General features: G+C 42.1%; 4 protein-coding genes across 9 annotated transcripts in view; 1 reads left to right on the top strand and 3 right to left on the bottom strand.

Annotated features, from left to right (window-relative positions):
- LOC147322338 (uncharacterized) overlaps positions 1-27454 on the bottom strand; it is a 99688-nt gene that overhangs the window by 26137 nt on the left and 46097 nt on the right. The window lies entirely within an intron of this gene.
- The window catches only part of LOC147322339 (uncharacterized), a 60106-nt gene that overhangs the window by 16964 nt on the left and 15688 nt on the right, over positions 1-27454 (bottom strand). The window lies entirely within an intron of this gene.
- On the top strand, positions 1559-10914 carry LOC147322342 (uncharacterized). 4 transcript variants are annotated; one of them, XM_086306891.1, is made up of 4 exons: positions 1559-1760; positions 6568-6673; positions 8713-9309; positions 9638-10914. In XM_086306891.1, the coding sequence occupies exons 2-4, from the start codon at positions 6656-6658 to the stop codon at positions 10205-10207; spliced, it is 1185 nt and encodes a 394-aa protein (XP_086163017.1). In that variant the 5' UTR covers positions 1559-1760; positions 6568-6655; the 3' UTR covers positions 10208-10914. The 4 variants fall into 4 exon arrangements, with proteins under 4 accessions (XP_086163017.1, XP_086163014.1, XP_086163015.1 ...); XM_086306888.1 differs by having other exon boundaries at positions 9635-10914; XM_086306889.1 differs by lacking the exon at positions 1559-1760 and adding an exon at positions 1831-2482 and having other exon boundaries at positions 9635-10914.
- On the bottom strand, positions 16165-25513 carry LOC147322341 (uncharacterized). Its single transcript, XM_086306892.1, has 4 exons — positions 25422-25513; positions 24550-24655; positions 18807-19403; positions 16165-18481 (listed from the first exon to the last, which is right to left on the bottom strand). Exons 2-4 carry the CDS (start codon positions 24565-24567, stop codon positions 17921-17923), a joined length of 1176 nt encoding a protein of 391 aa, XP_086163018.1. The 5' UTR covers positions 24568-24655; positions 25422-25513; the 3' UTR covers positions 16165-17920.

Here is a 27454-nt window from a genome sequence, read left to right as displayed (position 1 = left end):
GTAAGTGCAGCCACTCAGCCTCTACTTAATGTGATCATAGCAGCAGGTGCAGATGTGTCACAAGTTAATCTAGTAGTAGGCTGTGGTACTTGGCCACAGGTGGCAGCAGTGGACTGACCTCCATTTGAAACTGCTCCAGCTGCTGTGTGATAGTGGATCTGCTACAAATTGAAGATCATAAGCAAGTTTTGGAAATCAACCCTTGTATTATGTTGAAGAACAAACAATTGACATTGATTTTGTTGTGGGTCATTTTGACCCATACTGTGTAAATCCACTCAGGATTATCCAAAAACTGCAATAAAACAATAGCAACTTTATTTTCCATCAGATAAACATGTAGAACACAGACATACAACAGTTAGACTTTCCATAAGTATTTTAGGAACAATTTGGTTTTTCGTTCTTACAAACACATTTCTTTTGAACTTGCCCAACGTTCTCAGTTTTTCAATGCTCAACATTTTCAATTTTGTCCACATGATGGACAGAATGTAACTGTGTGCTTTCTGCAGATGTACTTCTTGCATTTCTCACAAAATGTGCTTGTTTTCAAACAGGAACCTTCCTAACTAAGAAGGTTCCTGTTCCTGTTCACTGGCTGTTTATTACTAATCACTGTGTAACTGCTGTGAATTCACAGTAACTGCCATCTCCTTACAAATCTTCATTGGATTAACCACACTTATACAGACTGTATATGTTGCCCCCCTGGTGTGACAGGTGCCTGGGAGGGGTGCGATCCTAGATCCCACAGCTGTGTATTGAAATAAAGAGGCACAGATCATGAACTTGTTTACAATTCAACTGCAGGATTTATTCTGCAGATTTGCCTCCCAGGGGGGTTTACGCTCCTCCTGGCCGCTATGCGCCACCTAGTGGTATTTTTTAAGTAATGCCATGGAAGATGTAAAGTGTAATTAGAAAATACTGAATCAACACTGAACGATATAACAAAGACCAAAATATAACTGGGGTGTTCCCTTTTTTCCTTGTATGAAGACATAAACTGAACTAACATCCCCGTAAGTCTTTTTATCTCTTAACTTTTTAACTATTAGTGTAATCCAGATTTACCAGCCACACATTTCAACTTTTAAACACATATGTTAACCTTTTACATATATAACTCTCCAGCCATGTTGATGGATTGCCTGTATTGGCTGGAAATATTCATTTCCAGGGAAAAGACACAGACAGACGATGCTTACAGGATGTGATGTGACAACACTAATGAAATATTGATGTGTCATATTTGTCCAAGGTGTACTTCATTGTTATGGAAAAAGAGAATATCAAAATCATAATGACCAATTGGAGTGGTGATTTCTATGACTTTGTGTATATAATTTGGAATTTTGTACAAATGTAGGCCAATAAGGAATATATGATATCATTTCATTCTTTTCAAAGGTTTATTTGCATGACGCACAAACAGACACAATTGAAAGGTACAAATGTGCATGACACGAATTCAAACGTGCTGCAGATGTGTGTCACAGGTTGATCTGGCTGTCGGCTGTGGCACTTGGCCAGAGGTGGCGCTGGTTGACTCGACTCCATGTTAGTGCACAAAGTAAACTGCTCGCTTTAGCTGTGAAGCAAAAACGCTGAAATCGGAGAAATAAACCGTGCGAGGGGAAGGATAACGACGACAAGAGTCTCCCGATCGTTTACTCTTGCTCTCCTGTGAACAACATCGGCGTGGTGTTACTTGTTTGCTGTTTTCGCGATCGCGTCGCGCATGAGGATATCACCAGGTAAACTCGCCACATTTTTAAACATTTTGTTGTTCAACAGCATCACGAAGTGTCACAGATGACACATTTGGCGTTTTCTTGCTGGTTTGTCGGTAGCAGCTCCTGAAACGCAAGACTGCCACACATCTGTTCGACTAACGCCAGTTGATCTAAACGCCAATAGATCTGGAACACCGGCGGCAGTAGCGGTTTTAGACACGGGCGGTTGCCCGGGGCGGTATCACGGGCATCGGCAAAAAAAAAAAATGCTGGTACTCATGCTGCCCCGACGTCTGCCAGCGCATATTGGGAATGGCATGAGCACCGATCGGTTTTCTATCGCCCATTTCCTGCAGCCACTGTGGAGCTCCACAGTAACCGGATACACGTGACCTCCACAGTAGCCATAAACACGCATGGATACCGTGGAAGTTACTGTGAGTGGTTAATAAGTTAAGTCATGGTGAAGGGAAAGTGGTGGTTTTTCGTTTTTTGAGAAGTACTGGTCTCATCAAGAGGATCTGGGGATTCAGGAGTGACTGACGGTTAACAGCCAGGAGATCGCAGTAATACAACAGTTTTGGATGCAAGCTGCCGTTAAACTTGACTGAAGAAGAAGAAGGAAGGTACTGTGGAGCTCCACAGTGGCTGCAGCCAGGTGCTCTTATAGACTTGGGACACAGCTACAGAGTTCCTGCTCATTGCTGTTTGTTTCTCAGTTTTTTGTTCTGGCCTATCTAGAGGTAAGTGTCAAAGTAACATTGATCTGAGTTCATGAAGTAACATTGATCCGTCCAAACTCCGGTCAATTTTTAATTGGCCCGCAAGTAATTTTATAAATACAATAGAATATGGCGCGCACTTAAACTTTTGCTTGAGTTTGTTGCACTTCTTAGTTTTAACAACAGGGGGAGCTGCTGTTGATCAAGTCAGTTGCGCCACCAAAAAGGACAATCACAGAAGAAAGTTACTAAACTTGGCAGAACCAAAGAAGCGAAAGGTAGAAAGTGAGTGCAGAAAATTTCAGACACGGTGGGAGAGTGAATATTTCTTCAAAGAATTCAAAGGGAAGTGTGTCTGTTTGATCTGCACTGAAACTGTGGCAGTTATGAAAGAGTATAATGTACTACGTCATTATGAAACCAAACATCAGGCCTATGCATCCTACACTGGTGCTGAGATGGAGCAGAAATGTAAGCAAAGGGTAGCTCTCCTGCAGGGTCAGCAACAATGATTTTTTTTCGTGCTCAAATTGTCCAGGAAAAGGCTCAAATAGCCAGCTATGAGGTCGCCCAACTCATCGCAAGACATGGCAAACCTTTTTCAGATGGAGACCTCTTAAAACACGGCCTCGTTAAAGTCACCGAAATAATGTGCCCGGAAAACGTGCAGGACTTCAACAACGTCAGCATGTCCAGAAATCCAGTTGTGCGACGCATTGATGACTCATCAGCCAACATTAAACTGCAAATGTCTGATAAAGCTGTGCTTTTGATTTTTACTCCATCGCATGCGATGAGAGCACCGATGCCACAGACACCGCACAGCTGCTATTTTTTTGCGGGTAGTGGACGAGAGCACGAGCGCTTCAGTCTGTTAATGTTGATAATCGTTTCAAAACGAACGTTAATAGGTGTGTTGCTAAGCCTAATAACTTAAATGACAAACTTGAAATGTACCCGTCCCATTTTCCCCTTTATTGTTCTTTTCCTCTGTGCTGTAAATCTTCTGTCTAAGAAGAAATCTGAGGCTGCTGTTCTGAGAATGAGCTACCAAAGCTTTTTCTGAATAAATCAATAAAGATCCATTTATGGAAAGCTGGGATGAAGGCAGTTTTGTCTTTAATTATATTCAACAATATAACACATTTGACCACTTTTAAGTGATTTTTCTAACTTTAATACACTAAAGTTAAGGTTATATACCTAATTTCTATTAAGTGGCCCAGCCCCTCCTATATTTTTATGTATGTGGCCCTCAGTGAAAAAAGTTTGGACACCCCTGCTGTACACCGTTATATTTGTGCCACAAAACCAGCCGATCACAGACTTCGATGCAAAAAAATCTGATTGGCTGTTTTGGTCTCCAATCAGCTCGAAATGACGAAATGCAAAAATCCCAGAATGCATTTCGTCCAAAACTCAAGCGAGTAGCGATGGTAAATTTGATTCTTTTTACTGAATCGAGTTTCAATGAGTCACTCACCAAAGTGAATCGGTGCTACTGTGAACCGAGGAGCTGTTGTCTTGATGTGAGCTTTCTACTCAGGGTTTTTTCTTCCAGTTCACAGCAGAAATGTTTATGTTAAGAAACTGAATGTTGTTTTTCTCCATAATTTTAAACTAGATATATTTCTACTAATGAAATTAGTTTGCTAACAGCAACAGGGATGAGTCAATGAGTCATTTGTCAGTAAAGCAGGGCTTTCAAACCCGCCATTTGCGGCCCACGTCACCTCTACTTGCATATTGATGTGAAGAAATTATTATTTTTTAATTATTATACGAAAAATGATTTAATACGATGGCAGAGCGTTACAGGCATGGCCCTTTAAGACTGTAGCCTCATGGGCGGTGTAGTCCTTGCTGCAGGGAGAACGTGTGGGACCGCCCCTCCTGCTGTGTGTGTGTGAGCATGAGGGAGGGACAGTCGAGTGTTAATACTCGACTGTACACCGTGTTCATGTTTTCCTCCGAAACAATAAAGTTCTGCTGGAGCAGCCTTTCAATGCCTCTTTCTGTCTCTCGCTAGCAAAGTTGACGCAGACAGTAAAGCTAGTTCCCGACTACAAGCCCCCAAAGTATTAGCCAGAGGTCTCCTTACCACGGTTTGGAGCCGCGGACCTGGCCGAGGTAACAAGAGAGTGCAAACATGTTGAGGGATTGGCTGTGTTAGTTCAGTGACAGATTTATTTGGAAAGAAAACAATTTTCACTTGCAGTTGAAAACTAAAGTGTACGCTTATGCCTGCATTTTTATTTTGTTAAATACAAACAAATTTGTGGCAAAGGTGCTTCCACGTGTCTGGCCAGAAAGAGCTGTTTATTTGGTAGTTCAATGAAACTACTGTACTATATTGTACTATACTGCTGAGTGACTGTCTTCTGCTCGTCAAATATATTTCATTGCAATGTTGATCCTGTGCTAACTTGCATATGACAAATGAAACTTAAAGGCTTCAGATAGTTAAGAGTGAGAAAAAAATTCCCTTCATGTTTGCCATTTTGTCTTTCTTACACAATATTTGGAATTAAATAAACCAAACAAAACACTAAAATTTAGGAAATATTAGTGGGTGTTTTCGTGTTTGTTATTTTGTACTGCTAGGACACTAAAGTGGCCCTCCAATTAGATGACGGTCCCAGAAGTGGCCCGCGGCCCATGTGAGTTTGAGACCCCTGCAGTAAACTGACTCTCGAGTGTTGAACGATTTGTTCATGATTTGCACATCACTACAAGCGAGGCAGTGGCAGAGGAATGAAGAGTGGCGGAGTTTGAAATATTACTCTTTCTGGGTGACAAAATAAACGTTTAAGATGTTTTCAGGTAACAATGGTGCTGTGTAAACTTCGAATATCTGCTTCATTTATCAAGACATCACCTATTTGCAAAGTGATCTAACGTTTTCGGAGATCATGTTACCCACCAACTGACCGCATAGCTGGACTGGCCATTGGGCATACCGGGGATTTGCCCGGTGGGCCGATGGTGACTGTTAAGTCTAATTGTTGAATGTTGCCATTGTGTTTCTTAAATTTGTACAGTCTTAGTTCAAGCAGTAGGATCAAAGCCATTCCTTTGATCCTGACCACCTCTCCAACCACTCTGTACTGGGGGAGGTTTTATTGTAGATGCATCCTACCGGAAAGATCTGTTTCTTTTTATGTAAGCTTCCTGGGTTTATGACCCTTTGGTCAGCAGGAGGTCTGACACACACACACACACACACACACACACACACACACACACACACACTCACAGAAGTTCACACATATACATAAAATGCTTTGTCTTAGAACAAAGGGGGCGTGGCTTTGTTCTGACGTGTTTTGTGTGAACTGTCTCCCAATAAAAGGCAGCAGGAGGTCAGATCTGGGGGTCATTTTCGTGGTGGACACAGACGAGGCCTCCCTTGCGCAAATAATCGATCGATCGACTGTCTTGTTTTCTTCATGATGAATAAGTCTCTAGAATTAGCGGGGCTTGTGGAAACACAGACCCAACAGTGACTTTTCATTTTTGTTTGTTTGTTTTTGTAACAGTGTAAACAGTGTAAGGTGGTGGATTAGCCAATTGGTCATGATCAACTCTGGGCTGGACCAATTACAATAGATCCGTATTGAGCTGAAAAAGAACGCAATTCTAGAAGCTAGAATAAAAAAAAAAAAACAGACACAAAGCTGGAGTTATTCTGTGTCTTTGCTGCACAGCTGCCTCTCCTCTCATTCTCTCCCCCTCCCTCTCCTGTTGCTACTTCAATCATGAAACTGATCAATGATCAGCTGATCGGCTTTTCTGTCCAAGTCCCGTCTCTCTTGTTTGTTTATCGTCCACTTTGCGCCAGAGAAAGGAAAACAACATCAACACGCTTACGCTTGATAAGCTGTTAGAATTTATTTAATATTACTTTGTACTATCAGCTGATGTTTGCTGGAGCCACAGCTGTAAAACCTGCTGGTCATGAATTTGGTTTAGATATGTGGTGAGAGGGAAACATGAAGGTGAAAGGGAAACTAAAATATGTCCATTGTGTTGTCAGATGAACATATGAGACACTTTGACTCTTCAGTGCAGTGTGGAGCCTAACAAAGATCTGTTTTGTGTCCCAGCTGATCAGCAGGAGGAGAAGAGTCTGACGGAGCAGCAGAGGAACATTTTCAGCCATCTGGACTCAGCTGAGTCACTACAGAGGAAACAATGAGCTCAACACAGAAGGTGACAGATACTAGTGTAAAGAAGTACTCCATCAAATATGCCATCAAAAGCTGAAGTACTGATTTAACTTGTTTACTCAAGTGGAAAAGTACGGGCTCTGAAATGTAATCAGAGTAAGAAAGTAAAAGTAGCTCCTTGAACATTTTTACCACCTGTTTTTATCCAAAGCTAACTGAACCTTGTGCTTTATTAATGTAATAATAAATTAAGATTAGTAAATGAAGTACGAACTATTTATTTCTAATAAAGGTTCTCTGTTTGAATCAGTTAAGTAGAAAATGAAGGAAAATAAAACACATGTGTATTTTCTGTTGCCTACACTGTAGAGGGTGACTTTGCCTCTAAACAGGAACATGAGCAGGGAAGAGGTTAAAGTGGGATTGAGCAGGTGGGAACCCTAAAATCAGCTGTAGTGGCTCAGCGTGGGGAAAAGAATCACAGCTCACAATAATTTCTGTTGAGAGCTCCAGTAGATTTTCTTAAAGTACAGGCTGTGATCAGCTGACCTGCTGCTCTCTGTGGATGTACACAACTGAATTCAACCAGATGTCAGCAGATGTTTCATGAGCTGTCCTGGCTGGTTTCCATCCTCTACACTGACAGTACACTGTCTTTATATTAGACACTATACTGTTGGTATGAAGGTGGAACTCAGTGAATGAATGTCAGCATCATGAGCTTCAGTTTAAATGAATCTCTGCTACACTTGATGTAATCTAACTGTGACATGAGCACCACAGTCACTGTGCACCAGTCACACACTGTTCTTTACTTTAAATCCATCACAGTTCAGCAAACGAACCTGTTTATCCTGCACTAACCTGCAGACGATCTTCATGCAGTCTTTAAATAACACAGTTAATCTGCCTCAGATTGTTTTGCAGCATCTTTCATAATCTGATAAAACATAATGTCACATGTACCGACCCAATGTCTGATTTCAACACATGAGGACTTACATGTAAACTTTAATCTCCAGTTGATCAAATCCCACTGAGCAGTCCTTCCCTTTAAATCTAACCTCTCTTCTTCCTCTCCTGTCCTGTGTGTCTTATCTTTCTCCATCTCTGAGTGAAGTTAGCTCTCTTTCTTTTCTCTCCCTGTGATGTACAGCAGCTGGACCTTTAGCCAGCAACACACTTTTTTATTGTCAGTTTGTGTGTTTGCTGATGTTTTTTGAGCTGATAGAAATGCTGCGTTTTAAATTACCTGCCACTTAAAAGATATGAATCCATTTATTCTTGCTCATCTTCTGTATTGCTAGCTGGATGCTGAAGTACCGTGACGGCAACTTATGAGCACCTGCAGTGATTCAGGTGTTGTGCCAAAAAAGAACATTGGTCCACTTTAACTCTTGACTATGTTTTGCACACAGTTTTGCCTCTTTCATCTCTTTTTATGTTTCATACCCTGGTGATTAGTGCACGATCAGGATTGCCTTTCATGTGTTACTGTTTAGGTTCAAATCAGTTTGATGTTTGATGCCTGCAGCGATGACATTACTCTCCTCAAATGGCTTAAACCAAAAGTAACAAGCCTGTTTTAAAAATGTAAGGAGTAGAAAATACAGATATGTGTAGGGAGTAAAAGTTTTAAAGAAATCATGAGGCTACAATCAGACTCTGACATTTTCCTTCACTGAACCAGGCTGGTAACTGTTACATTTGATTTATTATCATTGAATAAATTAGAAAATTATAGAAATATATATAATAGGGAACAGCAACAGGAAATGTAAAAAAGTATAGACCTGGTAAATATTTATATATTATATATATATACATTTTTATATATCTGTGTACAATCAGGAGGGATGGGCATGATTTTAGTGTTTGAACAGTCATGAATTATTTTTAACAGCAGGTTGGATGTAATGTGTTAGAACTACCAGCAGGTGGGGATAAGAGACCTTTAAGGTGTTTGGTGCCACACTCCACCTTCAGGTTTAAAACTAGTGTTAATGGAGGGAGTTTGAAGGTTGAGTTTGTTCCACGACTGCATTTCACTCACTGCCTCTGTTTGTATCTCTGTCACTGCAGGACCAACATGGAGCGAGAAGTCAGCGCTCTCAGGAGGCCGACAAACCTCACAGAAGAAAGAGAGAGAAAAAACACACCTGTGACGAGTGTGGGATGGGTTTTATTTACAAGTGTCATCTAAAACAGCATCAGGTCATCCACACTGGAGAGAGACCGTTCAGCTGTGACTTGTGTGGAAAGTCTTTTACCTGGAAGGAATCCCTAAAAACACACCAAGTCGTCCACAGTGGAGTTAAAGCGTACAGCTGTGATCAGTGTGGCAGAGCTTTTACTCGCAGTAGCAGCTTACAGGATCATCTAGTTACCCACTCTGGAATTAAGGCATACAGCTGTGACATCTGTGGAAAAACTTTCAGCCGGAGAGGGAACCGAAATATACACCTACGCATTCACACCAGACATGATGTGTACTGCTGTGAACAGTGTGGCAAATACTTTGCTACAGACACACAGTTAAAACAACACATGTTTACCCACACTGAGGGACGACCTTATAAATGTGACCTGTGTGAGAAGACTTTTAAATCTCCGCGTTACCTGAGAGAACACCAACAGATCCACACCAGAAAGAGACTCTACAAGTGCAGTTACTGTGAGGTATGTATTTATATTGTTATCTTGTCATTTTAGCCTGACTGTTTGGAACAACTCTGCTCATTAAACTGTGTTAGCATGTTAGCAATTCTACTGCATGGAAAAGCAGCTCTGAGTGATTATTCAGATTTTCATGTCAGTTATGATTTTAGTATTACTGTAGTATTATGGTGGTAGTATTGTAGTTATTGCAGCCCAGTAAACTGAGTGTGTTAACTGAAACAGTCAAATGTAATTGGACGTCTGCAGAGATGCTCTTTATTTCAGGCGACGTTCAGGATAAAAATGTTGAAGGACTGACTTACACTGTCTTTGTGTCTTTGTTTAGAAGCAGAGCGACACAGATGGATCCAGTTCTCAACCCTGTCACCAATGTGGTGGTGGGAAAGACTTTCGTTGTGACCTCTGTGGAAAAACCTTCAGTTGGCAAAAGAACCTAAAAAAACATCAACGTAGACACACTGGAGACAAACTGAAATACTGCAAAGAATGTGGGAGAAGCTTCACCACACCAAGTGAGTTAAAAAAACATGAACTGATTCACAGTGGGGTTAAAAAGCACCTCTGTGATCAGTGTGGGTCATCCTTCACCACTGCAAGGGAGCTTAAATCACACAAACGAGTCCACACAGGAGAGAAACCATACAAGTGCAGACACTGTGACAAAAGCTTCTCAGATTCATGTAGTCGTAACAATCATGAACGTACACACGTGGAAGGAAACTACAGCTGTGACCAGTGTGACAAGAGCTTCAGGAATCTCAGTTCATACTCCGAACACAAACGATCCCACGTTACTAATAAACTGTTTCACTGTTACCAATGTGCCCAAACATTCACCTCATTGTCTGCTCTGTGCAAACATCAGCGTGATCACTCAGGGCTGAAATCACTCCCATAACTGGATCACAGTGAATCTGAAGAGACAAAGATCCTCTGGTTTCAGTGTCAGACTCAAAAAGCTTGAGATCAGGCTCCACAGAGTTCAGATAGAATCATTTAAACTTGTGTTGAACTGAACTGGTTGCTGGGCTGAACTTCTACATAATACAGATTTACATGGGATCTTATTTTCTGTCGTTTTACTGAGTCAGTTTTGTCCTTTTTTCTCTGTCCTGGTTTTGCTCGTCTGTAAATAATTGAAACTCAGTCAAATAGTTCATTGTTCTCCAGCAAAACGTTTTGGAAACTCATGTTTAACCTTTAAACTCTGACATGTTTTAGCACACAAAGCTTCATCGGGGAGTTCACTCATGATTGGACCATGAGAATAAAGGTTTTCAGTTCTTTCAAAGAGAGTCTTGGAGGTGTTTGATGTTTCTGTTTTTTCTGAAACCACCTGAAAGAAAAACTATTTTTCTTCCTTTATGTAGTGTGGAAGTTTTTAATGTTTCTTTCATCTGTGATGTTCTTGAATGTGTTGACATGAAGATGGTACAAATAAACTGTCCTTTTAGCTTCAGCTCCTAATTTATTCATTATTTATGGATGTAGCACAGCAGCAGTTTCTTGATTAACACATGGAGGGCTTGGGATCTGATGGTAAATAATGTTTTGTGTCCTTGTACACATCATACAGCTCAGCTGTTCCACAGATGTCAGGTTTACACAGTGGGATGGTTTGCAAGAACACAGCTCTCCTGTGGATAAATCCTTACTCTTAGCCTCAGGACCTCACACAGTCCCAGCAGGTTCGGTCAGAAGATTTATCCCTTATATCAAAACTTCACAGAGTCTCCTTTGCTGTGCTGTTTTCACAAAGAAACGTAAACTGAAGACCTGAACTTACAATGTTTTAATTAGTTTAGCAGATTCAGTGTCTCCATGATCGAATCTGCTGTTTTTGTGCTGCTGTTGGTAGAAAGCCGTTTAATGCTGAAATGAACTGGCTGCATGCATCTCTGAATGTAAATTGGTGCACTATTAATAGATCACTCTGGAACAGTGTCATCACCCTAATTTGCCCACTTAGTAAATCTCACTCATGGCCAAGAAATTGAAATAAATCTTGTTTCCCTGCTGGATAGTGATCCACTGTAACTCTGCTCCTCCTTCCTGTTTAGGATTTCTGTGGCTGAAGTAAAATTCCCTCCATCCATCACTTATCCCAGCTAACCCAAAGTAAAAGAAAGTTTTGCTCATCTTAAAAAAGCATTACAATAATGGGCATTACCAATGCAAACTGAATGATACAGAAGATGAAAGAATAGAGTTTGATCAGTTAATAAAGCTCATGATCTTGATTCATTGTGGCTGCTACACAGATACTTCTGGGTCACTTCTCTCAGTTAGGAGCTTTCCTACTACTTTTCACACCTACGGTCAATTTCAAATCATCAGTTAACCTAACCCTATGCATGTTTTTGGACTGTGAGAAGCCACCAGAGTACCAGAGAGAACATAAGCAGACATGGGAAGACTCCAGACAGAAAGGCCCTAGACCAGATTCAAACACTGGATCTTCTTCGATGAGAATTTCCTGTTCTTCCACATCTCAAAGGTTCGTGTTGTGCAGCCTCAGCAGAAGAAGAAGGGTGAGATAAGAGAAGTGAGGAAATGCAGCGGTTACATTAATAAGAAAGATGAATCGGTCTTTCTGACTTCTCTAATTGTAACATGTAACATGAGTTGTACAGCCATAATTTATGGCTCAGTGTGGAGAGCACGTTTGCAGTCTGCTGGCAGTCTGGGGACGGCCCGTCTACCTGCCCAGAGCTCTGGTGTTGATGAAGCCAGTGTACAGCGTATGTGGTCCAGCTGGTCTGTGGGCCTCTCTCGCATGTGCTTTTGTTGGTCTGTCAGCCGCACAGAAGAGTAAAGTTATAACAAACACAGAGCTGAAGTGAAACTAAGTGTTAAAAACAATGAATTGTGTCCTCTGCAAAAAAAAGTTCTTACTTTTTTTAAGAACAGGGTGCACTACCGCATGTTTAAAAGCAGTTGGGACACAGCCCACTAACAATGATAAATTCATTAAAAATAAGATGCAAGGCCCAATTTCCTCAAAACTTTCCTTGATAATTCAGGATGAAAGGATATCATGCACAGAATTTGAGTTTCTCAATTGTTCAATTATTCCCTTAAGAGTGAAGACTTAAGACTGAATTAAAAATTTTGAATAACATTCGGGGCTGTTAGCTATTAGTCTCAATAATATCTGATAGGAAAGCTGCTTTAGCTGCCTTTATGGAGTTCTGGTATAGAAGGCGGCTCCTACAAAGAATGCCATAGGATATCTGAAGCCTGTCTTTTTTCCACCTCCTTTCAGATTGACGACAGACACGACGTAAAGCTCATATAGTGTCATTTAGTCATGGTTGATGAGAAGTTCTGGGACGTTTCATCTTTATAGGGGCCACAGTATCTAAGATGGAACAACAGGTGGATAACATAGCGTTGGCATAATCATCAACCAAGGGAGGTGTGTAACAGTTAGTATCAGTGAAATCTGGATCAAAAAAGGCAAAGTTCAAAAAGGCTGTAATGAAGTTAGCCACAGTCTCAGAGTTAATGATACGTACAGGGCGATGACAGCCTTTAGAATTTAAATCAATTGCACATAGCTCAACATCAAACACGAGCAAAAAATGGTCAGAAATACCAGCATTATCAACGTCCATAGTACAAATATCCAAAGCATATGAGAGGACCAAATCCAAGGTATGGCCTTTAAGATGAGTAGGTTCCCTGACCCACTGTGTAAGGTTAAAAGACTCAGTTAGGGCAAGAAAATCTTTGGCTAGGGGGTCATCAGCACAACAAATATGTATGTTAAAATATCCAGTAATAAGAGCTTGGTCATAACTTAATAAAAATGAACCTAAGAAGTCAGCAAATTCACAAAATAAAAGACCTATTATATTTAGGTGGTCGATAAATCACAGCACATAGAATCGTTGGGGGTCCGGCAAGCTCCAATAGTTGAGCCTCAAAACTACAATAGGTAGGAGAGGGCAGTTGCCGAACTTTAAGTTTGTTTTTAAAAACAGAGGCAACGCCTCCACCTCTTCCCGAGGGTCTCGGTGAACTAAAGAATACACAGTCCGGGGGAAGTAGCTCTGAAAAGGAAAAGGACTCACCAGGACGAATCCAAGTTTCAGTCAATAACAGAGCATCAAGCCAAGAGTTGAGGAAGAGGCCATTTAAGATGAAGGTTTTATTCACCAGCGATCTTGCGTTTAATAGAACCATCCGAGAGATAGGCATCTTATCTCTGCTGGAAGCACGTCTTAGTTGGCTTAAATACCTGTGACGAACACCATCACTTGGGGAACCAATCCAAACACGAACAGGCAGAGTGACTACCGGAGAAACCGGACAGGCTTGTTTACCGACCGGACAGATCCAGCGATGGTTGAGCAGCCCAAAGGACAATGGATCCCGAGCGGATGGAAGTCGTATAATCCCCGCGGTGGTGAGGGAATTAGCTGCAGCTGATGTTTTAAGGTAAGCCTTAAAGTGAACCCGAAACCCACTCCGTTTGCCCCGCTTCCTGTCACGCTTGTTAGGCGGGGGGCGGAGAGGGGAACCGTATGAACCAGTGGAAGAGATGATACATGGAAATGTAGTGTCTCCCAAGATCCAACCCAGCATATGGGGGGAAAACAAAGATTTAACAGAGTATCCCGGTCATAGGTGATTAATGCATAACCATCTGGGGGGCATAGTGCCAGAAAGATAGTAAATAATAAACAAATATCAAGGAAAAGAGCTCGACAACAGAGACGAGGACGGCCTGCCGTACAATGGCGCCATCTTACTCTATTATTATAATGATATTATAATGAAAACATCTGTGATACATTCACAGAGGACGAGGACACAAAGGGACGACACGCAGAGGCTGTATTAAAGTCTACCATCCAAATCTTTAGTCTTAAACAGGCAGTGGTTACAAACAGGAAGACAAGCAGTCCATTAAACAGTCTACAGGGTCAAACATACAGAGAATTCAAACAGCAATAAAAAACATAACTGGACACTGAAAAACTTCACAAAGTGATGTGTGAGGCACCAAAGGGAAGCAGCTGAGTATATTCAATGAATTATCTTCAAATACAAAAGACAGAAACTCCTAAAGCTGCCTCCACCAGTGTGTGAATGTGAGAGTGAATGAATAGTGGTATTGTAAAGCGCTTTGGGTGCCTTGAAAAGCGCTATATAAATCCAATCCATTATTATTATAAAGGCAGCATGAAAAATGAGCAGGATGTACAAAGGTCAGAGATTACAAATTAAATCAGAAAATGACTTCAAACTTACTGAGAGCAAGGCCTCTGTTACAAATCTGTCTAATAGAAAAACATGCTGTACAGATACAATAAGGTAAGTGTTCATGGTCATTTAAAAACTGGCTCTACCTGAACCACTTAAATATTTTATGAAGTCACTGAGTCGACAATTTCTAAAGTTTGTTTTCTTAATTGCAGTTAGAGTGTGGCTGGTAAGGATGAAAACACATACAGAGCGTAAACTGTCTTTGTTATTAACAAACGTCAGGAAAGAAAAGACAAAACACACAAACACTCATGATATTCATGAATAATTAGAAAGCATCTAAACATTCTGGTTGCGGATTTTTACAGTCTTATTTGCACTCGGTCATCTTCATAATCATCCTGTTCAATACATGACAGGGGAGGTCCTGAGGTGGGCGGGGCTCTCTGGTGATGTCAGCATGAAAGGCAGGACCAGCATCTGCCACATGTTGGTGAAGCATCACAGTACACTGGTGTGGGTTCCTTTCCAGATGTTGGACATTTGATACTTCAATGTTGAGGCGAACAAGAAGACACAGTGTTGGGTCTTCTTGGCAAAGGTCTCGAAAAGCATCTCGTCTCTCACTGACTGTGAGGACACCCGAAGATGGTACTACTTCCCACTTTTCTTGGTCTCTGGTCTTGGATCTCATGAACTTTTTGGCAACCCTCCAGACCCACGCCACGGTCCCAATCAGCCTTCTCAGGTTGCTGAATCGCCTTGCGTCGATTAGCTGTTGGGTTGCTACTCCTGCCAGTGGTCTTCTCGACTCTACGTGTGCTGAGTCCTGAGCTGCCTTGATGTGGATTCTGGTAAGGACCGCAACAAAAGTCTTTTTCTGTAGCTTTGTGACCTTTTCTCGAGCTTGGGCAGCGACTTCTCCGGTGGATTTCTTCAACCACTCATCTTCAGGAAGTTGGAGAAACTTTGGACCCGACTGCCACTCGGAGTCCTCGGTTAGGGCATTTGGATTGGCCCCTCTGGTGAGAATGTTTGCAATGTTTGCTGACCCGGGAATCCATCACCAATCTTGGACATCAGTGGATGTCCAAATGTCTGGATTTCACCAATGCGGTTTGCGAAGAAGGTCTGGAAACCGTAGCTCTCACGCTGGATTGCACCCAAGACGGTCTGGCTGTCGACGAGGTGGTACCATTTTTTGACCTGGATTCTGCAGTGTCTCTGGAAGTAGATCTTCAGGCGGGCAGCAAAGACGGCGCCACACATCTCTGCTTTAACAGGATCGCCTTTGTGGTTGAGAGGTGTCAGTTTAGCTTTGGACTCTACTAGTCTCACACTATGGCTGCAGCTCCAGCAAAGGTACATCACTGCGCCATATGTATGTTCACTGCCATCAGAGAAGGTGATGGGACTGGGCTCTGCACAGGGATCTGGTGGTCTGAAGCTTGTGAAGAACTTCTTAGTCATGCAGGACTCCTGTTCACTGCTAAACAGTTACAGCGTCACAGAAAGAACCTTGAGAGCAAACTGCTGCTGAAGCTTAACCATCACCTCACTGAGTGAAGAAATGGCACATTTTTGCTAAATATGCAGAAATAAATGCAACCCATACAATTTATGGTAAACTGAGCTTCCTTGTATGAACATGTGTTGAAGATGCCTCGTTTTAATATTTTCTCTGAAAACGTTTTGAAGATACTAAAATTTGTATATTTATTCATTTTTGTTTGTCTGATAGCATTTATTTATAAAATAAATCGGACATTTAAAACAGTTACTCACTGCTTGAGTAGTATTTTCACCAAATACTTTTTTACTCTTACTTGAGTAACTTTTTTGACAACTACTTTTCACTTTTACTTGAGTAATAATATTTTAAAGTAATGCTACTCTTACTTGAGTACATTTTTTTGGATACTCAACCCAACTCTGCATCCTGATCAATACATGACAGGGGAGGTCCTGAGGTAGGCGGGGCTCTCTGCCTTTCATGGTGACATCACCAGAGGACCTGTCACGGCCAGGAGGATCAGCAGGGTGCTGATAAGCTGTTTCTGCGTTTCTCTCGCTCTCGTGCGCGCTCTCTCATTCTGTCTCTCTCTTGCCGGGGTGGAACTCATTGCGGGTTCACGCCCTTGGCCCACGCCACTCAGAGGAACAAACGTCTGAGACTCATTAGTGTGCCAGCATTTAAGCCAGGGAGTGACTGCTGTTCTTTGATGGATCATTATGTATGATTCGTGTTAGTGCCGTCAAGTTACCCGCAAGCTTTCCCTCGTGTTCCTGAGCTTTGAACTAACAAATGTTTCCCTGTGGTGAGTGTCAGAGAGAGAGAGCCTGACCTTGTGCATGGATTGTTTGATGAGGAGCGAGTGTATTTTCCCTGGAGCCCTGTACCCCCACTTTTGTACATAGCACTATCTCTGCACCTTTTTATATACACCCGGTGAACCATGTAAATATATTCCTTGTGAGCTTCCTTAAACACTTCAAGTTGTAAGCTAATAATAGTTAAATAAGAGAAGATGCATGCTGGTGCAATAAACTATACGTTTTACGTCCAATGGATGCATGATCTTAGTCGATTAATTGCAAAGATAATCAGTGACTAATCGACTATCAAAATAATCCTATGTGGCAGTCCTAGTTCTTACAAACCATCCCACTGTGTAAACCTGACATCTGTGGAACAGCTGAGCTGTATGATGTGTACAAGGACACAAAACATTATTTACCATCAGATCCCGAGCCCTCCATGTGTTAATCAAGAAACTGCTGCTGTGCTACATCCATAAATGATGAATAATTTAGGAGCTAAAGCTAAAAGGACAGTTTATTTGTACCATCTTCATGTGAACACATTCAAGAACATCACAGATGAAAGAAACATCTGAGAAAACTTCTACACTACATAAAGCAAGAAAAATAGTTTTTCTTTCAGGTGGTTTCAGAAAAAACAGAAACATCAAACACCTCCAAGACTCTCTTTGAAAGAACTAAAAGCCTTTATTCTCATGGTCCAATCATGAGTGAACTCCCCGATGAAGCCTTGTGTGCTAAAACATGTCAGAGTTTAAAAGGTTAAACATGAGTTTCCAAAACGTTTTGCTGGAGAACAATGAACTATTTGACTGAGTTTCAATTATTTACAGACGAGCAAAACCAGGACAGAGAAAAAAGGACAAAACTGACTCAGTAAAACAACAGAAAATAAGATCCCATGTAAATCTGTATTATGTAGAAGTTCAGCCCAGCAACCAGTTCAGTTCAACACAAGTTTAAATGATTCTATCTGAACTCTGTGGAGCCTGATCTCAAGCTTTTTGAGTCTGACACTGAAACCAGAGGATCTTTCTGTCTCTTCAGATTCACTGTGATCCAGTGATGGGAGTGATTATAGTCCCGAGTGATCACGCTGATGTTTGCACAGAGCAGACAATGAGGTGAATGTTTGGGCACATTGGTAACAGTGAAACAGTTTATTAGTAACGTGGGATCGTTTGTGTTCGGAGTATGAACTGAGATTCCTGAAGCTCTTGTCACACTGGTCACAGCTGTAGTTTCCTTCCATGTGTGTACGTTCATGCCTGTTACGATTACCTGAATGTGAGAAGCTTCTGTCACAGTGTCTGCACTTGTATGGTTTCTCTCCTGTGTGGACTCGTTTGTGTGATTTAAGCTTACATGCAGAGGTGAAGGATGACCCACACTGATCACAGAGGTGCTTTTTAACCCCACTGTGAATCAGTTCATGTTGTTTTAACTCAGTTGGTGTGGTGAAGCTTCTCCCACATTCTTTGCAGTATTGCAGTTTGTCTCCAGTGTGTCTACGTTGATGTCTTTTTAGGTTCGGTTGCCAACTGAAAGTTTTTCCACAGAGGCCACAATGAAAGTCTTTCCCACCACCACAGTGATGACAGGGTTGAGAACTGGATCCATCTGTGTCGCTCTGCTTCTAAACAAAGACACAAAGACAGTGTAAGTCAGTCCTTCAACATTTTTATCCTGAACGTCGCCTGAAATAAAGAGCATCTCTGCAGACGTCCAATTACATTTGACTGTTTCAGTTAACACACTCAGTTTACTGGGCTGCAATAACTACAATACTACCACCATAATACTACAGTAATACTAAAATCATAACTGACATGAAAATCTGAATAATCACTCAGAGCTGCTTTTCCATGCAGTAGAATTGCTAACATGCTAACACAGTTTAATGAGCAGAGTTGTTCCAAACAGTCAGGCTAAAATGACAAGATAACAATATAAATACATACCTCACAGTAACTGCACTTGTAGAGTCTCTTTCTGGTGTGGATCTGTTGGTGTTCTCTCAGGTTACGTGGAGATTTAAAAGTCTTCTCACACAGGTCACATTTATAAGGTCGTCCCTCAGTGTGGGTAAACATGTGTTGTTTTAACTGTGTGTCTGTAGCAAACTCTTTGCCACACTGTTCACAGCAGTACACATCATGTCTGGTGTGAATGCGTAGGTGTATATTTCGGTTCCCTCTCCGGCTGAAAGTTTTTCCACAGATGTCACAGCTGTATGCCTTAATTCCAGAGTGGATAACTAGATGATCCTGTAAGTGGCTACTGCGAGTAAAAGCTCTGCCACACTGATCACAGCTGTACGCTTTAACTCCACTGTGGATGAGTTGGTGTTGTTTTAGGTGACCCTTCGTGGAAAAAGACTTTCCACACAAGTCACAGCTGAACGGTCTCTCTCCACTGTGGATGACCTGATGGTGTTTTAGATTAGCCTTCAAAGTAAAATCCTTCCCACACTCGTCAGAGGTGCATGTTTTCTCTCCCTTTCTTCTGTGAGGTTTGTCGGCCTCCTGAGAGCGCTGACTTCTCGCTCCATGTTGGTCCTGCAGTGACAGAGATACAAACAGAGGCAGTGAGTGAAATGCAGTCGTGGAACAAACTCAACCTTCAAACTCCCTCCATTAACACTAGTTTTAAACCTGAAGGTGGAGTGTGGCACCAAACACCTTAAAGGTCTCCTATCCCCACCTGCTGGTAGTTCTAACACATTACATCCAACCTGCTGTTAAAAATAATTCATGACTTTTTAAAAACACTAAAATCATGCCCATCCCTCCTGATTGTACACAGATATATAAAAATGTATACATATATAAATATTTACCAGGTCTATACTTTTTTTTTTATTTCCTATTGTTGTTCCCTGATTTTTACATATACACATATATATACACATATATTTAAAAAAAAAAAAAGAAAGAAAAGAAAACACCCAGCACGCCCCTGCGGGCGGTTTATCCTTCAAGCTCGGGTCCTCTACCAGAGGCCTGGGAGCTTGAGGGTCCTGCGCAGTATCTTAGCTGTTCCCAGGACTGCGCTCTTCTGGACAGAGATTTCCGATGTTGTTCCCGGGATCTGCTGGAGCCACTCGCCTAGCTTGGGAGTCACCGCACCTAGTGCTCCGATTACCACGGGGACCACCGTTACCTTCACCCTCCACATCCTCTCGAGCTCTTCTCTGAGCCCTTGGTATTTCTCCAGCTTCTCGTGTTCCTTCTTCCTGATATTGCTGTCATTCGGAACCGCTACATCGATCACTACGGCCGCCTTCTTCTGTTTGTCTACCACCACTATGTCCGGTTGGTTAGCCACCACCATTTTGTCCGTCTGTATCTGGAAGTCCCACAGGATCTTAGCTCGGTCATTCTCCACCACCCTTGGGGGCATCTCCCATTTTGACCTCGGGACTTCCAGGTTATACTCGGCACAGATGTTCCTGTACACTATGCCGGTCACTTGGTTATGGCGTTCCATGTATGCCTTGCCTGCTAGCATCTTGCACCCTGCTGTTATGTGCTGGATTGTCTCTGGGGCATCTTTACACAGCCTGCACCTGGGGTCTTGCCTGGTGTGATAGACCCCAGCCTCTATGGATCTTGTGCTCAGAGCTTGTTCTTGTGCTGCCATGATTAGTGCCTCTGTGCTGTCTTTCAGTCCAGCTTTGTCCAGCCACTGGTAGGATTTCTGGATATCAGCCACCTCCTCTATCTGCCGGTGGTACATACCGTGCAGGGGCCTGTCCTTCCATGATGGTTCCTCGTCTCCCTCCTCTTTCTTGGGTTTCTGCTGCCTGAGGTATTCACTGAGCACTCGGTCAGTTGGGGCCATCTTCCCAATGTATTCTTGGATGTTCCTTGTCTCATCCTGGACTGTGGTGCTGACACTCACCAGTCCCCGGCCCCCTTCCTTCCGCTTAGCGTACAGCCTCAGGGTGCTGGACTTGGGGTGAAACCCTCCATGCATGGTAAGGAGCTTTCTTGTCTTTATGTCAGTGGTTTCTATCTCCTCCTTTGGCCAGCCTATTACCCCAGCAGGGTACCTGATCACGGGCAGGGCGTACGTGTTGATGGCCCAGATCTTGTTCTTACCATTCAGCTGACTCCTCAGGACTTGCCTGACCCTCTGCAGGTACTTGGTGGTTGCAGCTTTTCTAGCGGCCTCTTCATGGTTCCCATTCGCCTGTGGGATCCCCAGGTACTTGTAACTGTCCTCTATGTCTGCAATGTTGCCTTCTGGTAGTTCAATCCCCTCAGTTCTGACTACCTTCCCTCTCTTTGTTACCATCCGACTACACTTCTCCAGTCCGAACGACATTCCAATGTCATTGCTGTATAGCCTGGTAGTGTGGATCAGTGAATCGATGTCTCGTTCACTCTTGGCATACAGCTTGATGTCATCCATGTACAGGAGGCGGCTGACAACTGCTCCGTTCCGTAGTCGGTATCCGTAGCCAGTCTTGTTAATGATCTCACTGAGGGGGTTCAGGCCTATGCAGAACAGCAGTGGGGACAGAGCATCTCCTTGGTAGATCCCGCACTTGATGGTGACTTGTGCTATGGGCTTGGAGTTGGCCTCTAGTGTTGTACGCCACATCCCCATTGAGTTCCTGATGAAGGCTCTTAGGGTCCCATTGATCTTGTACAATTCTAGGCATTCCAGTATCCAGCTGTGGGGCATTGAGTCATAGGCCTTCTTGTAATCAATCCAGGCAGTGCACAGGTTGGTCAGTATATATAAGGGGTGCAACGATACACAAAATTCACGGTTCGGTTCGATACTTTGGTGTCACGGTTCGATATTTTTTCGATACAAAAAAAATGTTCATGCCTTTTTAATTTGTCATTTATTAAAATTATAAATATATATTTTAACTCAAAAGTACAGTTTTTAAATTTAACCCTAACCCTTGTGCGTGTTTTTTATTTTGACAGCGAATGCGCACCTGCGGACCACTTATGTGCAGCCCTGGTTATTTAGCTCGTCATATTGCAGCCACAGAAATTCTTTTGTCCATGAAACCATAAAGCTGCACTATCTTTTTGCCTTATAGTCTGATTTGTCATAACTTCTCCGTTTTGCGGTAAGCTTTTCTTTGGCTGTCAGTTCTTCACCCTGACCTGTCTTATTTGGCTCAGCAGAACTAAAATATATATCCTGCTGCTTTTACACACGCACTCACATAAGCTCAGCGATTCTCTGCGCGATCAACCTCTCACATGTTTAAGCTGCGGGAGATTTCACTTGTCATGTTTGCGTAGTAAGCTAACGATTAATAAGACGATGTCAGAGGAATTGGTGCACAGATTATCATCACTCACAGATCAGTGCTGTCGCTCTCTATACACAGTTCGCGCGATTGCAAAGTGAAAGCAAAAAAACGAGCGCAAATTCAAACGCGATTTCAATATGTCACATATTGACAGTGGCTCACCGATGCCAATGACATAATTACCCAGCTACATTTCTGAAAGAATGCAAAAGCATTGACATATATTTTTCCTTCCTACAATAGCCCGACGGGCAGGGAAGAGATAGATTTTGGTAGCCCGACTGAAAAAAATCGCTAGCCCCAGGACGTCGGGCTAGTGATATTGCGAGCCCTGTATCTGATTGAGGAATCACTCATCTTTGGAAAAGAGAGTTTATTACAGAGAAATGGCTCTTTCCAAAATAAAAGCTATACTATCCGCTTCTTCTGGGCTATATTCTCAGCAGCATAAGGAGAATCATGTGCTAACAGCTGTCTAAATGACTCGGCTAAAGTTAGTAGCATGCTTGTTGTTTTGGTCTTTGCACTAGGATGATGTCGGCGTAAATGTGCAGTCATATTCGTTGTGTTCCCACTAGTGCTTTCAGGTTAATCTCGTTGAAATGACCTTAACGCCACAACACGGCAAATCTCCGTTAACGAGCTACCGCCGATCGCCCCATGCATGGGGCTAGATGGCCAACACGTTAACGAGCTAACTGCGCTAACACACTAGTTCCCACCCATGTAATTGAGCATTGCATGGCACATCCAACATACTGTTTTACTTTAGTCCATGACTCGCTTACCTTCAGGGTCATACGTCACATGAAAACCAAAATAATTCCAAACGCCAGATCTGAATGAGGGTGGGGGAGGTCCATGTTGCAAGGAGAGCTTAACTTCTGTCTCGCTATCTTGCCCTGCACTCTTCCTTCTGACATGCTGTCTGTGTTGAGCGCTCAGTGGATCTGCGCTCGACAGTGCAGCCTAGGCGGAGTAGTCGAACGCAGATTCACTGAGCGCTCAACACAGACAGCATCGTCAGAAGGAAAGTTGATAAAATAAATTACAAATTTTGTATTGTTCGATACATATGTGTACCGAACCGAAAGCACTGTATCGAACGGTTCAATATCGATACGAATATCGTTGCACCCCTAATATATATATATATTTTTTTTTTTAATTATTTTTAGATGTTTACAAGTATTTACGGCTCCCAGTGTTTCCTTTTCCTTAGAAACTGGGTCCAAATGGCTCTTTGGGTTTTAAAGGTTGTTGATGCTTGTGCTAGATGACAAATCTTCAGTATGTTACGCTTTCCGCCACCCAACACATCCCTATACCGTTTGGAATGAATCTACACATGTACGTTTACTGTAATCGTTTTGGAAAACACTATCTAACATGATTAAGGTGGTGCTTGTGTTAGGGATCAGGTTATGGTCATAGCTGGAATACACAGCTGGAACGTGTATTACTGCCGGCAGCGCCAATCTATTGCTTTCCATCCACAACCCGGTGCATATCATAGGAATACAGAAGGTTAACTTTTGCGTGCCTGAGGAACGCCTCGGGATGTGACAAATCGTCGGTATGTTATGCTGTCGAATGAGAACAAGGTCGACACACAGGACAGGAGAGGAAGAGGGGGGTTAGGTTTAAAGGTAAGGACTGCTCAGTGGGATTTGATTAATATACATGTCTGTACATGTGACATTGTTTTTTCAGGTTGTAAAACTTGTTGCAAAACAATCTGAGGCAGACTAACTGTGTTATTTAAAGACTGCATGAAGATCCTCTGCAGGTTAGTGCAGGATAAACAGGTTCGTTTGCTGAACTGTGATGGATTTAAAGTAAAGAACAGTGTGTGACTGGTGCACAGTGACTGTGGTGCTCATGTCACAGTTAGATTACATCAAGTGTAGCAGAGATTCATTTAAACTGAAGCTCATGATGCTGACATTCATTCACTGAGTTCCACCTTCATACCAACAGTATAGTGTCTAATATAAAGACAGTGTACTGTCAGTGTAGAGGATGGAAACCAGCCAGGACAGCTCATGAAACATCTGCTGACATCTGGTTGAATTCAGTTGTGTACATCCACAGAGAGCAGCAGGTCAGCTGATCACAGCCTGTACTTTAAGAAAATCTACTGGAGCTCTCAACAGAAATTATTGTGAGCTGTGATTCTTTTCCCCACGCTGAGCCACTACAGCTGATTTTAGGGTTCCCACCTGCTCAATCCCACTTTAACCTCCTCCCTGCTCATGTTCCTGTTTAGAGGCAAAGTCACCCTCTACAGTGTAGGCATTGTATTATTACATTATTAAAACATTACATTAATATAGCACAAGGATCAATAAGTTTTGCGTAAAATATATATCAGTACTTCAGCTTTTAATGGAGTTTTAGTTATCACTAGTATCTGTCACCTTCTGTGTTGAGCTCATTGTTTCCTCTGTAGTGACTCAGCTGAGTCCAGATGGCTGAAAATGTTCCTCTGCTGCTCCGTCAGACTCTTCTCCTCCTGCTGATCAGCTGGGACACAAAACAGATCTTTGTTAGGCTCCACACTGCACTGAAGAGTCAAAGTGTCTCATATGGTCATCTGACAGCACAAAGAACAAACTTTAGCTTCCCCAAGAGGGCAACTTGTTTGAAACAAACACAAAAGGTTTAAGCACCAATACCAAATTTAGCAGTATGGCACAGCAGTACCAGGAGAGACTGAGGCCTGTTATTAGAATCAAATGCCCACAGGGTTCGTACGCCTTTTTCAGGGTCAAATTCAAGCACTTTCTAAGCACTTTCAAGGTCCCTTTTCAAGCTTTTCCAGCGAACCCTGTGCCCAGTGGGCAGACACAACTTTGCGCCAATAAGATTAAGGCAGCTGTGTTTTAATATAAATAAATGGATTTCATTATAGCACTTTTCCGCCAACATACGCTGTTTTCCTCTTTCTGGGGCAAAGTGGGCGATAAACAAAGAAATGCTCGGTATGTCCGATGGCCAGTCCAGCTGAATTGTACAATACTGATACTTGAGAGTGCGCGTGTGCGATGCAAGCACGTGTAGAGTGTGTGTTGAGCGCGTGATCAGTAGTGACAAAAACAATTCACAAAACGTGACCATACTATACTCGTGGCTCACTTCTAATCTATTGTTTTGCACACTTATACACATACCCAGCTGTTTAGCTACACTCTAGAGCCTCGCCTTTAACGGTCTTCTCCCGCCCGCTCTCACAGAGAGGAGCAGAAAACTTCATAAAGCTCAAGACTGACTGAACTCAGATCAAACTTACCTTGGCACTTACTTTTAGATGGGAGAGGGGAAAACTGAGAAACAAACAGCAATGAAACGGGAACTCTGTGGCTTCTTCTTCTTCGTCGTTGTCGTGTTCGTCGTCTTCTTCTTCTTTTTGGCGGTCAGCGCTTTAAGGTACATTATCACCACCTGCTGGACTGGATGGTCATCCATTGTCCACAGACCCTTGGAAGTTTCTGTTCAGATTAAAAATGGAATTCAAGGATCTCGTGACTTGGGTTTGTGGCTTTCACTGTTTACTCTTTAATTTTCTGCCACGTGTAGCAAACCCCACAGCTCAAATCAATGAAGAATTTAGTATTTTTAAGATGTTCTTCGCAGCATTGCTGCAAACAACATACATAGCTGCAACCAGCAGCTATGTAGGCCTAAAATGTGGTCCAAACATGTGAAACAGGTTTACCACCACAAGAAACAGACTGTAAATAAAAGACTGCGAAAATGAAAAAAATCTTACTCTGACTTTGGATTGCAACCACATTCCCATTTGTCTCTTTAGTCTTTTATTTATGGCTCCAATTATTTGTAACAATGTAACATGTAACAGTCCTGAACTCTGTAATTAACAAATGTGGCATTTTATCTTGAACGACTGAAATGGCTCCTTCAACTTGTAGCTTGAGATTTTTCACAAGCCTCCTTCTGATCAGAAAGTTTGTGTGGTCAGTTGTTTTTGTGTGTTTATCATACTGTAGGCATTTGTCACTCTTTTGAGACAGTTTTCTCGCCACATAAGTTCCTTGAATGCCTCACACACAGCTGCAGGACATTTAGCTAGCATCGGCTTTCAAGATATTCTTTCATACATTCTTCTGTCGTGTTTCATGTATTTGCTCCAACATTCAACATTGCTAAAACTGCATTGTTTCTGTGGCTTGTTGGTCTGGGTAATGATTGGGTGTGCAAGCTCCCGGGTTCAGCTCCTGGACAAGCCCATGTGGTGTTATATGAACCCTATAAAGACATTTGGTAGAGATATAATAACAACTTTCCAAAAATCTCAGCCAATTAATTCTCTCTATGAATATAATTAACAAATAAATTCTGCTGATGTGTTAATCCACAGCAGCTGGATAATAAAGTTTACTGTGTGAGCCATCTCACTTCATCTTTATTCCACCTTACAGGAAGCGTCTGCGTCTCAGCTTGAAAGTTTTTTTTGTTTTGTTTTTTTAATGCACCTATTTATTTTATTTTACTATGGAAATTAAAACTCATCAGATTAAAAAACCTCAAGCAAAACAATCAATAAAGCTGCATAAACTGGTAACATATACACAAACAAACAAATACATACATTAAGTACATTAAATACAGGCCATAAAAATTAGAAACTAAAACAACCAAAACTTCAGAATCTATAAAGAAGGAAAACTTGAACATGATGAAAAGTGATGAAAAGTGTCTAATGACAGAAAAAAACATAATAATATTCAGGTCAAACATTTGCAGGCTGAAATAGCTGCATCCAAGTCATTCAAGTTGAAAATCTCCTTAAGTCTATTAAGTGAGATCAGCTCATTCAGTTTTTGTTGATTTCAGCTGATTTCAAGAGGAAGGAGCTGCAAATCTGAACACTCTTTTTTCCCAACATAACTCTTTTGACACTGAGTTGGTAGTGGGGTATGTTCCTACACCTTTCATGACAACTATCCTCAGCCACATATTCCTGGATATGTATAATGACACCATCAACTTCCCATTTCACCATCATTGGCTTCTTTGATGTGACTTAGTGTTGACTCTGTGTACCTGTGAAACTCCATGACATTGGGTAAGAGGGCTTTATCATGTTATATGTGAGAGAATTTAGAGTAACAGTACTCGAACATGCCAAATCACTCCACAGCTTACTGCCATTCCCCGGCTGTAACCTGCATATGCATCACATTAAACCTAAATCCTGTACCATAGCCACATGATGGGCATGAAGATGAGGTTCATGTTGCCAGATAGCTTCATCGCCACAAACATAAACATTCTTCAAAAAACAAAGGTTGTAAATATTTG

The sequence above is a fragment of the Aulonocara sp. 'chitande type north' Nkhata Bay genome, linkage group LG9 (assembly GCF_057382095.1).
Source record: "Aulonocara sp. 'chitande type north' Nkhata Bay isolate Kocher_YH1m ecotype deep benthic linkage group LG9, A_spYH_male_GT1.1, whole genome shotgun sequence".
Taxonomy (NCBI): domain Eukaryota; kingdom Metazoa; phylum Chordata; class Actinopteri; order Cichliformes; family Cichlidae; genus Aulonocara; species Aulonocara sp. 'chitande type north' Nkhata Bay.
This window is presented reverse-complemented; position numbering and strand designations above follow the sequence as displayed.